At 34.2% G+C, this 15,608-nt stretch overlaps 1 protein-coding gene across 1 annotated transcript; it reads left to right on the top strand.

Annotated features, from left to right (window-relative positions):
* Window positions 1–259: 259 nt before the first annotated feature.
* On the top strand, window positions 260–12,055 carry LOC107591105 (solute carrier family 2, facilitated glucose transporter member 1-like). Its single transcript, XM_016280144.1, has 10 exons — window positions 260–498; window positions 5,071–5,166; window positions 6,372–6,532; window positions 6,890–7,130; window positions 7,261–7,423; window positions 7,497–7,684; window positions 9,676–9,780; window positions 9,877–9,978; window positions 10,074–10,277; window positions 10,379–12,055. The coding sequence occupies exons 1-10, from the start codon at window positions 481–483 to the stop codon at window positions 10,565–10,567; spliced, it is 1,467 nt and encodes a 488-aa protein (XP_016135630.1). The 5' UTR covers window positions 260–480; the 3' UTR covers window positions 10,568–12,055.
* Window positions 12,056–15,608: the final 3,553 nt, after the last annotated feature.

The following is a 15,608-nucleotide window of genomic DNA, read 5'->3' as shown; positions in this document are numbered from 1 at the left end:
ATTAAAACTATTTTTAAAACATATATGCATATTGTATATGGATATCTAGAAACACGCTCTCGGGATTGTCCAGGTTACAACGATTAAAAGTCGACGCATTTATGTAACTCCATTGAATACGTGCAGCCAATCGGGGCGTCCATTTCTAAGCATGCCTGTGTACAAATCACCATTCGAACAGCGGTAACCAAGCAACAGCCAATCAGAGCCGGGTTTAGAGAGTTTATATTAAGCGCTTTACTCCTCTGATGGCAGTTCTCTGAACGCACCTGACAGACTCAAAGACGATATAAGATCGACTAACAGAAGACATGAGGGCTTCTTTCAACATGACAAATTGGATGATACATTGTGGATTTTAAATTGTAATAATTTTCGTGCTTTTTTGTTAAGTGGATTTTAGGACTGCAATTTTACAAAACAACGAAAAGAAGAAAATAATTCTTCTGTAATAAAAAAAAGCATTTTTAACCTGCCACTATGGATTCTAATAAAAAGGTAATGTCATATTGCTTGCCTTATAATTCTAGTGTAGTGATATTTTGTCAGTAGTAGCCTACCTGAGGAATATAACTAGAGGGGAGAGAGTTTCAGGTAAAACATCCAAGAAAGCAAAATTAGATTTGTCTTATTCTGTCATTTAGGGAGGGAAAAGTTGTTGTTTTTTGATTAGTGACTCCAGTGGTCAAGAAAAAAAAATTATTATTTTGACTGACAGAACTGAAAACTCTTCAGCTCTCATTTATATTTTTGAGTTGAGGTTTGTATGCATCTGTATCTAGACAAATAGTGAAACTTTATCTATCTATCTATCTATCTACATATCTATTTGTCTGTCTGTCTATCCATCCATCCATCCGTCCATCCATCCATCCATCCATCCATCCATCCATCCATCCATCCATCCATCCATCCATCCATCCATCCATCCATCCATCCATCCATCCATCCATCCATCCATCCATCCATCCATCCATCCATCCATCCATCCATCCATCCATCCATCCATCCATCCATCCATCCATCCATCCATCCATCCATCCATCCATCCATCCATCCATCCGTCCATCCATCAAACAAGCCTATTTTTGTCTCCAGCATCAAAGGCCTCGTGTCATTGGTTTAAACCCTTAAGTAATGGAAATATGTGGTAAAACCTTCTAATAAGACCTCTCAGACCACAGCCTTACTCAGGGGTTTAGAGGAGAAACAGAGTAATTACATTTATCTTGTTTGCTAGGAAAGTAATGTGATGAAAGAGAGAAAGAGATAGTGGCTGAACAAAAAAGCGATCACAGCCTCTTCTGAATAGGAGAACCGGACAGCTGCAGCCAGGGTTAGTTAATGTCACAAAGGGAGTATAGACACAATACTTTGCATAATTCATATTTACACAATATTTACAGAATTAAAGAAAACCTATTTTGAGACACTTATCAATTTTGAAACACTTTAAGACACAAATCTGTTTCAAAATTGTAAAATTAATTTGTAACATTTAGAGTTTACATGGCATATTGATTCTCTTATTTAAAATATTCCAAAATTAGTGCTGTCAAATGATTAATCGCATCCAAAATAAAAGTTTTTGTTTCCATAATATATGTGTGTGTACTGTGTATATTTATTTTGTATATATAAATACACACACATGCATGTATATATTTAAGAAACATTTTATGTTTATATATTAAATATATTTATCTATAGTATAAATGATATGAATATAAAAATATACATGTAAATATTTTTTTTTAATATATACTGTACGCGCGTGTGTGTGTGTGTGCGCGTGTGTGTGTGTATATATACATAATAAATATACACAGTATATACACATTTTTATGTTTATATATTAAATATATTTATCTATAGTATAAATGATATGAATATAAAAATATACATGTAAATATTTTTTTTAAATATATACTGTACGCGCGTGTGTGTGTGTGTGTGTGTGTGTGTGTGTGTGCGTGTGTGTGTGTATATATACATAATAAATATACACAGTATATACACATTATGTAGACTAAACAAAAACTTTTATTTTGGATGAGATTAATCGTGATTAATCGTTTGACTGCACTATCCAAAATACTTGTTGTTGTTGTTGGATCCATCAGTGCTTTGTACTTGATTAATGTATATGCATATGCATTATAATGAACTAAGTTTTGTAGAACAATGACTTTTGGTTTATTATAACGTGTGCAAGAGCAGTGCTCTTAAATTGAGATTATTTAGAAAAAGTGCTGCTGTAAACCCTTTGAAGTCAAACCCCCTTTGATTCAGTGGATCAGTGGACCTTGCATTGCTTATTAATATTCGATATGTTCATTTCATCAGGAATGTTAAGCTTCTAAGGATTTGAGGCCAATGTTACTCAGTGAGCATTGCTAAATGCACATCAATTTATGTTTTTATTCATGCATTTTTTACAACTGTAATTAATTGCATGTACTGACCTGTGGTTACATAATATTTAACAAGGTTTAAGTGTTACATGTAAGCACACGTGCTGTGGTCAAGTCAGAGCTGCACAGAGCATGACAGCCAGTAGGCGCAATTGTCCCACAGCAAACCTGCCATAACAGTTAGTTTCTATCACAGGGAATGTTTGTTAAAACACAGCGTTTTCTGCAGTAGGCAGGGTGGCAGATTAAAACACTATTAAAAGGCTACTGATCTTTTTAACCTTCTTAAGATTGAGACTAACTAGTGTTTGCTACCTAGTGTATGACAAGTACAGTAGAGGATTCCTAGAATAATATTCTGGCCTATTCTCAAAACATTTAGTTTTTTTGGGATTTGCCTTTTTAGTACACACAGTTGTAGAGTTTTACTCCAGTCGAGATCAAACTCAGCTCTAAATATATACTAAAGTGTTATTTAGCGTAATAATGCTTAGGAGCACGTATTAAATCACATGCTGGGGTTAGCAGTATTTTAGTTCATCTGACCCTACGTGCTAGTGTGCACGATGAAGTCGTTGTCTTTGAAGGCATGTTGAGCCTGTTATGTAAAAGCCTGTGGTTGTTGGAATGGATTGGAGTGGATTGGAATAAGAGGCTGGAGTAGTCATGGTACGTGTGCGTGAGTTGGTTCAGGTGCTGCTAGATCTGTAATAGGATCATATTGATAATCAACAGGGTTTCCCTCAGCATCTCACATGTTGCCTGCATAGTAGGTTCACAGTTCTGTGTAATAAACTAAACCATTGTTCACATGGTGGTTAGGAGAAAAAAAAAGGATCAAAATAATTTGAACAGTTTAAGCTATTTCATGTATTTTTTGGCTTTAGCAAAGCTGCAAAAGGAATGCAAAGATCATATAGAACTGACTATTGTATTATGCATACTATTGTTATTATGCATACTATTGTTATTATGCAGAGTAAAACTGCACATTCAGTACACACCTTTTTGACTGTTGCCTGCATAGTAGGTTCACAGTTCTGTGTAATATACTAAACCATTGTTCACATGGTGGTTAGGAGAAAAAAAAAAGGATCAAAATAATTTGAACAGTTTAAGCTATTTCATGTCTTTTTTGGCTTTAGCAAAGCTGCAAAAGGAATGCAAAGATCATATAGAACTGACTATTGTATTATGCAGAGTAAAACTGCACATTCAGTACACACCTTTTTGACTCCCTTGCATGTATAAAACCCATCACTTTTATCAAAATTTCACCATCCAGTTAGGCTCATAACTCCTTCAAAAACAGCTAGAAACCTTGGAGTTGTGATTGATGATAAGCTGAATTTCCCAGACCACATTGTTAAAACTGCCCGGTCCTGAAGATCTGCTTTTTTGATTCTGTCCAGGCTGGACTATTGCAATACTCTCTTGGCAGGTCTTCCAGCCACTTCTATCAAACCTCTACAATTAATCTAAAATGCCTATTATTAAATTATTAATTATTTTTTTTTAAAAACTAGCAGCTTTCTATTTTTTCTGTTCTATCTACTTGTTTTTCTTTGTGTGTGTATGTGTGTGTGTGTGTTATTGCAATATTGCAATACTCTCTTGGCAGGTCTTCCAGCCACTTCTATCAAACCTCTACAATTAATCTAAAATGCCTATTATTAAATTATTAATTATTTTTTTTTAAAAACTAGCAGCTTTCTATTTTTTCTGTTCTATCTACTTGTTTTTCTTTGTGTGTGTATGTGTGTGTGTGTGTATAATATATATACTGTATATATATATACACCTTGCTACATGTACTGCGTTAGGCTAACCGAGACTTGCCATTTGCACTTATATATTGTAGCTCTTTTGTTAGTTTTGACTGCTTTTATTGTCCTCATTTGTAAGTTGCTTTGGATACAAGTGTCTGCTAAATGTAAATGTAATGTAAATGTATAAATAAATAATCAAGCTTACAAAATCTATTAGTATGTAAACACGTTTCCACCATGGGATAAAAAAAGAAACGTTTATCTCACAATTCTAACTTTTTTGTCTTGTAATTCTGACATTTTTCTCAGAATTGCAATATATAAACTCCAAGTTCTGACTTTTTCTCTCACAATTCTGAATACATATTTCAATTTTAAATTTATATCCAACAATTACTTTTTTTTTAAAGAAATTCAAATGTTACATCTCACAGTTCTGTCTTGTTTTCTCAGAATTCTGAGTTTACATTTCCCAATTCAGATTTTTTTCCCCCTCTGATTTCTGAGTTTATGTCTCAAAATTCAGTATTTCGGTTATTTTGTTTCTGCAACATAATTTTGTGAATTTATAGCTCACAATTCAGACTTTTCTTCTCAGAATAGCAAGTTTACATCTATTATATTTATACCTTTTTAATTCTTTTCATTCCGTGGCTGAAATGGGATTTCTATATTTTAGTAATATTCCACATGTCATATTATTAAATTCATACAGTCATTATCAGCAAAATGCTCCCGCATTTCAGATTTTGCTATAAACATCAATATTCTCTATATTGTTCCTTAAAAATCAGGACTAAATGGTTAATCATGAACCATATTAAAATATTAAAATATATTAAAAAAATATACAAATACATAAATATGTTGTTCTTCTACCCTTACAGCAGTTGACGCTTCAGCTGATGATGGCTGTTGGGACTGCTGTGATCGGCTCCTTGCAGTTTGGCTACAACACAGGAGTCATCAATGCCCCTCAGAAGGTGAACAATTTTAGACATATAACAGACATGACATGATTTGTCATATAAGCACTTAAGCATCAGCATATTACTAATTGACAAATTGATATATGGGTATTGTTGATGTTTGTATGTTAGTGTTATTGTGTAATGCATCTCATTTTAGATTAGCTGTGTAAACTATGCTGTATTAATCCTCCTTCTTGTGTAGCCTTTTAAGATATGCTGATTCACACATGCAGAGCATTCTAATAATAGACCAGCACTACTGAAACTCTTCAGAAGAGATTCTTATAACAGCCTTTCCTACTGTCCATAAACGGGCAAGTACAAAGTTTGACAAATAGATTTCTATTTCAAGGCTACTGTTATGTGCATCAAGTAATAAAAAAGGTATTAGACTTGCCTGTAGTTTGCAACAAATATGTTTTTTTTTTTTACAATGAATGAATAAATGACCTTGACCTCTTAATACATCACATCAGCTAAGGGTTCTGATAAATCTCACATATGCTTGAGAAAACTCTATATATAGAGTGCAAATCATGTGCCATAGTTTAGCGATAGTCTTTTATAAAGAGAGAAAGTCAAAAGTCAAGGACGCATAAGGACTTCATTACTGTGAAATAATACTGTGATATTAAGATTATTAGTAAATTGTTGGTGAGCATTTTTTATATACATTTCAAATGTTTGGGATTTTTAAAATTGTTTTTGAAAGAAATCTTTATTGTCGCTTTTGACCAGTTTAATGCATCCTTGCTAAATAAAATGTATTTCATTTTTTTTAAAATATATATCTATAAATCTGACCCCAAACTTTTGAATGGTAGTTCACATGTTCAGTGTAATAGCATGCAGGAACTGTTTATGAGTGAAGAGTTTTGAATATTCTTTTAATGTTATTTCTTTCTTGTTTCATATTTATTGAGGAAGAAACTGTTGAATCACAACAATATTGTTTGCAGTTTTGTTAATTAAGCAGCTTCTTATGCAATCTGTTTTGACACTGTAGTCAGCATGGAGTACTGCTCCCTCTGCTGGCGTTATGTAGAACTGCTGCAGCAAATGACTGTTGACTTACTGTACAATATAATTAAATCACAATTTATTTAATAATAGTGTGTTAATGATTGTTTTTTTAAAGAAAATTTCGAATTGAAATTAAATATCAAATAAACACCCTCCCTAATGATTTTCATAGAGTATGTTCTTTTCTCTCATAGACCATCGAGGCTTTCTACAATGAGACGTGGTATAAGAGGTACTCAGAGTACATACCGTCGACCACTCTAACTACACTCTGGTCCGTATCAGTGGCCATATTTTCTGTCGGTGGCATTTTCGGCTCCTTCTCAGTTGGGCTGTTTCTAAACCGCTTTGGCAGGTAACTTAACCAACCAATTCAGAACTTTACAAATACTTAATTTTTATCCTGAATTCATGAATTCATGTGTCACATTCTCTGGTAACACTTTATAATAAGGTTCCATTAGTTAATGTTAGTTAATGTATTAACTAACATGAACAAACAATGAACAATACATTTATTACAGTATTTATTAATCTTTGTTAATGTTAGTTGTTCATAGTTAGTTCATGTAAAATTAACATAAACTAATATTAATAAATGCTACAGAAGTATTGTTCATGCTTAGTTCATGTTAACTAAAGTAGTTAACTAATGTTAACGAATGAACCTTATTGTAAAGTGTTACCCATTCTCTTTCGGATCTTTTAACAGGAGGAACTCAATGCTCATTGTTAATGTTCTGGCCTTCATCGCTGCTGCTTTAATGGGCTTTTCCAAGCTGGCTGAATCCTGGGAGATGCTTATTATCGGACGCTTCATTGTAGGCCTTTACTCTGGCCTGTCCACAGGCTTTGTACCAATGTATGTAGGAGAAATCGCCCCAACTTCATTACGTGGGGCACTGGGCACACTTCATCAGCTTGGCATTGTCATTGGCATCCTCATAGCACAGGTCAATTAATATGTTATCTTTTTTATGAGACCACTTTTAGTAATCATTAAGACTTTTACATTGCATAGATAGATGTGACCTTTGTGTTTTTTGTGTATTTCATTAGAAACACTCCTGCTTTGTTCTGTAGATCTTTGGTATTAAAGAAATCATGGGGACCCCTACAATGTGGCCTTTCCTACTTGGCTTTACTTTCATCCCAGCCATAGTCCAGTGTGCCCTGCTGCCCTTCTGCCCCGAGAGCCCGCGCTACCTTCTCATCAACCAGAACGAGGAGGCCAAAGCTAAGAGTGGTGAGTTTTTAATACTCAATTTAAGATGTTGCCTAGGGTTTCATCAGTCAGCCTAACTAACTAATTTCCACAGTGCTGAAGAAGCTCCGTGGCACTGAAGATGTGGCTGCAGACATGCAGGAGATGAGGGACGAGAGCAGGCAGATGATGAGGGAGAAGAAGGTCACCATGCCTGAGCTCTTCCGCTCATCGCTCTACCGCCAGCCCATCTTCATTGCCATCATGCTGCAGCTCTCCCAGCAATTCTCCGGTATAAATGCTGTACGTTTTCTTTATTTCTTTACCTAGCATTTATCAGCCGATCCATCAATATACTTTTCCATCAAATTCTATTGCTTGTTGTATTAGAATACCAGCATGGCACCAATATGCCATGAATTATTTATTTGTGAAACTTTCGTATATTCTAAATTCATTACATGTAAAGTAAAACATTGCAAAAGTTTTTTTTTTTTTTTAATTTTGATGATTACAGCTTGCAGCTCATGAAAGTCAAAAATCCAGTATCTCAAAATGTTAGAATATTTACATTTGAGTTTCATTAAATTACTATCCCTACAGTATAAATTCCAGGTATCTCCTGTTCTTTGAAACCACAGACTGAAGCTGGAGTCAGTGCATCAAGAGTCACCACGCTCAGATGTCTTCAGGAAAAGGGCTACCAAGCCATTTCTGAAACAGAACGTCAGAAGCATCTTACCTGGGCTAAGGAGAAAAAGAACTGGGCTGTTGCTCAGTGCTCCAAAGTCCTCTTTTCAGATAAAAGTAAATTTTGCATTTCATTTGAAAATCAAGGTCTGGAGTCTGGAGGAAGACTGGAGAGGCACAGAATCCAAACTGCTTGAAGTCCCGTGTGAAGTTTCCGAAGTCAGTGATGATTTGGGGTGCCGTGACGTCTGCTGGTATTGGTCCATTGTTTTATATCAAGTCCAAAGCAGAACACTTTATGCTTCCATCTGCTGACAAGCTTTATAGAGATGCTGATTTCCTTTTCCAGCAGGACTTTAGCACCTGCCCACAGTGCCAAAACCACATTTTGTTTGCTGTGGTTTGCTGACCATGATATTACTGTGCTTGTTTGGCCAGCCAACATGCCTGACCTGAACCCCATATGGAATCTATGGGATATTTTCAAGAGACAGATGAGAAACAGTCGATCCAACAATACAGACGAGCTGTAGTGCTTCTGCAGTGCCACAGGCTGATCGCTTCCATGCCACTCCTCACTGATGCTGTCATTTGTGCTAGAGGAGTACCGACCAAGTATTGAGTGCAGAAATGAACATACTTTAAAGAACTTGAACTTTTCGGTTTTGCAAATCCTTTTTTGATTGATCTTAGGAAATATTGTAATATTTTGAGATACTGGATTTTTGACTTTCATGAGCTGTAAGCTCTAATCATTCAAATTAAAACAAAAAAAACTTTTGAAATGTTTTACTTTACATGTAATGAATCTAGACTACATGAAAGTTTCACTTTTTGAAATAAGTTACATATATATATATATATATATATATATATATATATATATATATATATATATTTACACCCACTACCGGTAAAAAATTAGGAATAATTAAGATTTTTTTTTTTTGAACGTGCTATTAGAATAATTTCTGAAGGATGAACTGAAGACTGAAGTAATGGCTGCTGAAAATTCAGCTTTGCCATCACAGTAATAAATGACATTTTAATATACAGTATATTTTAATTGAAAATATTTATTTTAAATTGTAAAAAAGTCACAATATTACTGTTTTACTGAATATTTTATCAAATAAATATAGCCTTGGTGAGCATAAGAGGCTTCTTTCAAAAATCATTAAAAAAATCATAATTATTCCAAACTTTTGACAGGCAGTGTTCATAATTAAAACTACTACTACTGCTACTAATATTACTAATAATAAAAGTTTTGTTTTAAATGATGCTTTATGGTTTGATTTCGCTTTTTTATTTAATTTTTTCACATTGGTGAGTGTAAATGAGAAAACGGTTGTTTTGTGATCTTCAAAAACTGGATAAAGCATGTGTCATATGGCTGTAACAGCAAGGGTAAATTTATGGACAATTTCATAAACTTTTTAATGATATGTTTATTAACATTATTATTAACTAATTTGCCCCGGTTAATATAAATAAATGTATTACAAAGCTAGTTAGTTGGCCATTGGTGCACCTATTAATGTTCAGCTATAGCTGTCATGTCAGTGATTTGAATGTTAAGTGCATGTAATTGTGTTTTTCAGGTTTTTTATTACTCCACTGGTATATTTGAGAAAGCAGGAGTGTCTGAGCCGGTCTATGCCACCATTGGTGCTGGAGTTGTGAACACAGCATTCACAGTTGTGTCGGTAAGTTAGTACGAACATATGTTTTGTGATTTTGTCCTTTGATGAGGTGCATTACAGTGTTTTGGATGAAAATGCTTGTATCTCTCTCTAATTAAGCTGTTCATAGTGGAGCGAGCTGGTCGAAGATCACTACATCTTATTGGGCTGATGGGAATGGCTGTCTCTTCTGTTCTCATGACCATAGCTATGGCGTTACTAGTATGTATCTGCTTACATTGATGTACTTAATTTCTGTTAGTGTTCATGTGTAAACTGGTGTTTAATGGTGTTTATTCATTAATTGTCCTTTGCAGGATCAAGTGAAATGGATGTCATATGTCAGCATCGTCGCCATCTTCAGTTTTGTGGCATTTTTCGAGATTGGACCAGGCCCAATCCCATGGTTCATTGTGGCAGAACTCTTCAGTCAAGGTCCCCGGCCTTCTGCCATCGCTGTTGCTGGTTTCTCCAACTGGTTTGCCAACTTCTTGGTGGGAATGAGCTTCCAGTATGTTGAGGTATGGAAACATTACATAACACGGACATAACACAGTTATAGTATTTATTTTCTTGTTGTTCTCACATTTCTTTAAATACTCATAGTTTTTTCTGTTGATAGGAACTGACAGGGCCGTACGTTTTCATCATCTTCACTGTCCTCCTGCTGATATTCTTTGTCTTCACCTACTTCAAAGTTCCTGAGACCAAAGGGCGGACATTTGAAGAGATCTCTGCGGGCTTCCGCTCAGGGTCAGAGAAATATACCCGAGATGATCTGAACACATTGGGGGCAGATTCCCAGCTCTGAGCTCAGTGCCACGTTTATACAGTAATGCTGTAGACTAACCAATTGAGTGTCCTCGGCTATAGCACAGTGGGTATGTTCACAATGGCAAACTATCATATTACTCCTACTAGGAAGGCTGCACTAGTGTTGTCACGATACTGGAATTTCTAACCTTGATACGATATTCAATACCATTTTCGATACCACAGGGAAAAACGGGAACAACATTAAGGGCATAACATTTTTGATTTCTATTAAATGATAAATATGACAAGGCTAGAACTTGACAATGAGGAATATTTTTACAATAATGAAAACTTCTTGAGGTGGTAAAACACTGAAAAAAAATTATATATTTTCTGCCTCGTTCGAAGCCAAATCAGATCACAAAATTATTTCAAACACTCGACTGATGTTGTGAAGCAAGTTTAGAGTTGGTATCGGTGTATCAGTACTACGGAGAAAGAGTTTTGAAACCGTCTATGATCAAAACTGTTTCAGATATTTCAGTATCGATACATATAAAAAAAATTGACCTTTTTGACAGCGCTAGTATGCAGATTTTCTGATTGCATTGAATACTCTTATGACTTACTACATTTGCCAAACTGTGCAATAATTTGACCAGTACACTGCTTCTCAATAATTACTCATTATTTCACTGGACTGACAAAAGTGTGAATATTTGTACACAGAATTGTATTAAACATTGCAAAATTGCTATATTTATTTCTGAAATCGTAACCAGACACCTCTCTCTAATGTAAAATATGCGACATTGTGATAACAGTGTACCATACTACAGTTTAAACCTATTTTTAGATACATTACTTATTACATACTGTGCTATTATTTTTTACATACTATATTGTTACAATAATATGTAGTATACAGTATGGTGTAGCATGCAGTGTGCAGTATTTTAGTATTCCATTCTGAACATTCCCACTGTCTTCAGCAAACAAACAGTAGCACAGAAAGTTCTGCATTTTTCCTCAAACAAACTGTTTTTTTTTAATTGTTTGTTTCCACATTCTGAAATAGAGAATAGTATCTAAAAATAATAATCACAATTTCAGCATGTTTAAATGCATATGAATAAGATTATTGTACATTAGTGTACTATTAGGTCATTTGAATGATAACAATTCGCACAATTCAACTTAAATATATTGTTTTTTAGACTAGAACTTTTAACAGTGTTTGCTAGTGTCCAGTCAACACATCATGAGTTCTCATATAATATGTCTCCTGATGTTATATTAGGTATAATGATGTCAGAAATGATTATGGTGTCAGATTATGATATATGTTTATCAATACTTGAACTGTAGCTTTACCAAGGAGTGGCAAGATTAATTAACAAAAAGAATACAAACGCAAATCAATTATTTACAATTATACAGCAGTCCTTCTGCTTTTCATAAGTGTGAATTAGGGTCTCCAATACGATGAGGTTTAATATCTTTCCAAATTGGACCAATCTTATTTTGACCTCCAGCAAATTAACTCAACTAATATGTTTGTTATACTATAATATAAAAAAATATATATTTTAGATTTGTGCATAATGTTTGATGTTTGTGTGATGATGAGAATTTAGTATATTGTTCATTTTGCAAAAGTGCAATAATTGTTCACATCCTGTTTATTTATTCCACATATTGCTAGGCATTATGAATGAAACAGGCTTCTAATATTTCTTATGTAAAAAAAAAATGTTTATGTATAAGAGTGTTTTCACTTAACATGGCATAGACTGACATAGAGCCATTCATCCAGAGGATGTAAATAGGTTCAGGTTTACTAAAGCATTTTTTTTTTACTAGATGTGCTCAGTATTTTGAATTTTTTTAACTTCCTAAAAGATGAGATATGGTTTTGTTCAGTATGCCACAGAAATTGTATTAGAAATCCAACAAAAAATGTGCCAAGACATGTCCTTGCTGGGTATCCTACTTTTTTCTAAATAATCAATTTATAGTTGCAAATAAATAAAATAAACAAAACTGCAACAGAGGAACATGTGTCATTTTTGTTTAGTTTCTGTTTCTGGATCACTGCTTAGCAGAAATGTCACATAAAGGTGTTTAAAATACTGAAATGCATAAAGCCACAATTAATCTCAACACCAAAAGATGACAGTATTTCTCTCTACAATAGTACTGGCTATCCACTGTCTGATGTATGAGATACATTTTTGGTTACCATTGACTTCCATTATTGACAAAAAATTAAGACATTTCTCAAAATATTATGAAAATATTCTCAAAAGTTTATGTTCAGCAGAAAAGCGAAAGTCATACACCCTTACGAAAATTAACAATGGTTTTATTATAGTGTATAGTATAGTAACCATTTACTTATTTTGGCGTGTTGATTGCCATTTGTAGAACCACAGTTTTATTCCAAATACTATGGTTAAACTATGGCTAGTGTAGAAAAAATCTGCGTTTTCAAACGTTTTATTAATTACCACAAATTATTAGTCAAAGTTCGCTAAACGTAGGCTAGGCTATAAACTGAATTTGTATCACTGTCAGGTATCAGACGCTACACTGACTCAAAAATATTGTACTTATTGTTTTTAATAATTTTCTAGTTTTGTTCTTCACAAATAAAAATCGCATTGTGATACACCTGTAATAAATAAAGAATAGGCCTACCACAAAGTGGCACTAATGTGACTATACTTTACATTATGTGAGCAAAATTTGGCACAGCATAATATTCTACAGCTAGTTGTGTTAAAGGAAAAGTTCGCCCCAAAAAAGAAATTTTGTTGGAAATTACTCACCCACGGGACATCCAAGATGCTGCTTGCACCAACGGATCTTCTGCAATCAATGGGTGCAGATAGAATGAGAGTTCAAACAGCTGATAAAAACATCACAATATAAATTTGTAAGCACATTTTCAGCAAATTTTCATTTTTGGATGAGCTGTTCCTTTAATGTACAACCCATAATGCAGGAAAGCATCTCAACAGTGATCCTCCATCTTTTGATGGCAGAAAACGTGCATTTGGACCTAGTTACAGTTTAGTGGCCCGTCTGTCGATTGCCAGCAAAATCCTCTTACTGTAATGGACAGAGCCAGAGACATAATGACTGTCATTATAACAGCACCACAGGGTGTCTTGTGATTTTGTCATAAAGCAACAGATTGCAGCATCTTGCCAGAATAAATGATGGGTTTTTATATGTGTTGATGGGATATCAACAATTGTAGCGGCAACAAAAATACTGTAGCACTCAACACCGGCTTTAAAATTTACACTACAAAATCCAATAGTTGAATTTCCTCAGGGATAAAAATCAATGAGAAACAGAAAAACTACTGTCCATTCTATGTCATATTAATGACAAAACAAAGCATAAAATGCAGACACTGCAGCTGGAATGCTGACATAGTGTGCATAACCTGAATTGATTTTTCAAAATTAAAAAAGGGAAGAAGAAATGCATTAGTTTGCATGTGCAGTCATGCAGTCACAGTCTCATGAAGAGATTATTAATTGCTTTCTCTCTCTCCAGCTCCTGTTCTCATTTTCAGCTCTCCTCCATTTCGAAGCAGTGTCGTAACCAAACTCCCACCACATTACAGTTTCATAGCACCGGAAAATATTTTCCGAAAACCCTTTTTAAGATTAAAGAGGAACAAACAAACAAAATCCACTAATTTACCTTAAGTAAAGGCTATGCCTTGAGGCAGAACTAGGCCACAGAATGCATTGCGTTGTGTATAATGAATCTAGCGAGAGAGTTGCGGTATGACTTCACTTCACAGTCCACTAATTAAATTTGTTCCTTAGTTGGATGTACAGCTAGAGACATTGTCCTAGTTTTAATGAGAGCCTGATCTTTTCACCCTCTATAGGCCTACATTTCACATTTATCCTATGATGCACAAACCATAAAATCTAAGAGAGAACATGGAGCCTGAATCGTGAATTGCATTGTGCTTTATATTACAGCATTTTCTCAGTTTTCTTGCTCCAATGTGTAGTTTTATGTATTATTTATTTTTTGAATGTATGATTTTTTGTGAATTAATTTGTGAATTAAAAGTACTTTGGTATCATCCAATGTATTATGTCTTAACAGTTACATAAACAGAATGTGGAAAAACAAGGCGTGACAAATTAAATTAAATACAAATTATTTTTTCATAATATTAGTATGTTGCTATGTTTGTTAGAGATTTAATGCTGGATTTAAGTGCTAGGCCGCTGACTAGTGATATGAATGATAGACATTAAAGGGCTTTTTTGTGTAAGTGCTTTTCTACAAAATATTATTCGGTCATGTGAAATTCCCAGAAACCACTTCAGATTGCACTTCATCTAACGCCAGAATTTGATTGCTTCTTGATTTAGATAAATAATATCATATGCCATCTACTAATCTTCATGTGACATCTGGATCAAGATGATCATTTGGATAATCATACTAATCATCATTTGCATCAAGATGGAATTATTGAAATTATATTGATATTATGAAAAATGTTTTCATATGGGTATTTAATTAATATTTTTAGACTGAAGATTGAAGTGTTTTGATATATTGGTGTTTATAGTGTCATTAGAATTTTACTACAAAACTAAAATACAAATACAAAATTGTTTAGTGAGTCAAATAAGATTAAAACTGCTTTGTTTTAGGCACAATGACTGACTTGAAACAGATCAGTGGAGTATTGTGGTTGCTTTATGCAGTCTCTCAGAAAGTGTAATTTATTCTGATAGAGCACCAAGTTGTTAAAATCAAACTGGAGCCATGACTTACAGACAAACAGCTTTCTTTGCTGAAGATAACTTTGATCATTTTACTCTGAGAGCTTTATTTGCATATGAAGAGAAGTTGCATCTTCACAGAGCTGGTGGGGCACACTTTCTTTCGACCGGATGCCTTTTCAGTTGTTCTTTATATGGATTCCAGATTCCAGATATTTATTTTTTGGTGTGTGCGTGCACGTATGTGGTTGAGCATTTAAATATTTCATGGTGTTTTCAATATTTATGAAACCGCAAGAACAGTGTGTGCTTCCCGCTCTGAAT

The sequence above is a fragment of the Sinocyclocheilus grahami genome, unplaced genomic scaffold, assembly GCF_001515645.1.
Source record: "Sinocyclocheilus grahami isolate Dianchi unplaced genomic scaffold, SAMN03320097.WGS_v1.1 scaffold137.1, whole genome shotgun sequence".
Taxonomy (NCBI): Eukaryota; Metazoa; Chordata; class Actinopteri; order Cypriniformes; family Cyprinidae; genus Sinocyclocheilus; species Sinocyclocheilus grahami.
This window is presented reverse-complemented; position numbering and strand designations above follow the sequence as displayed.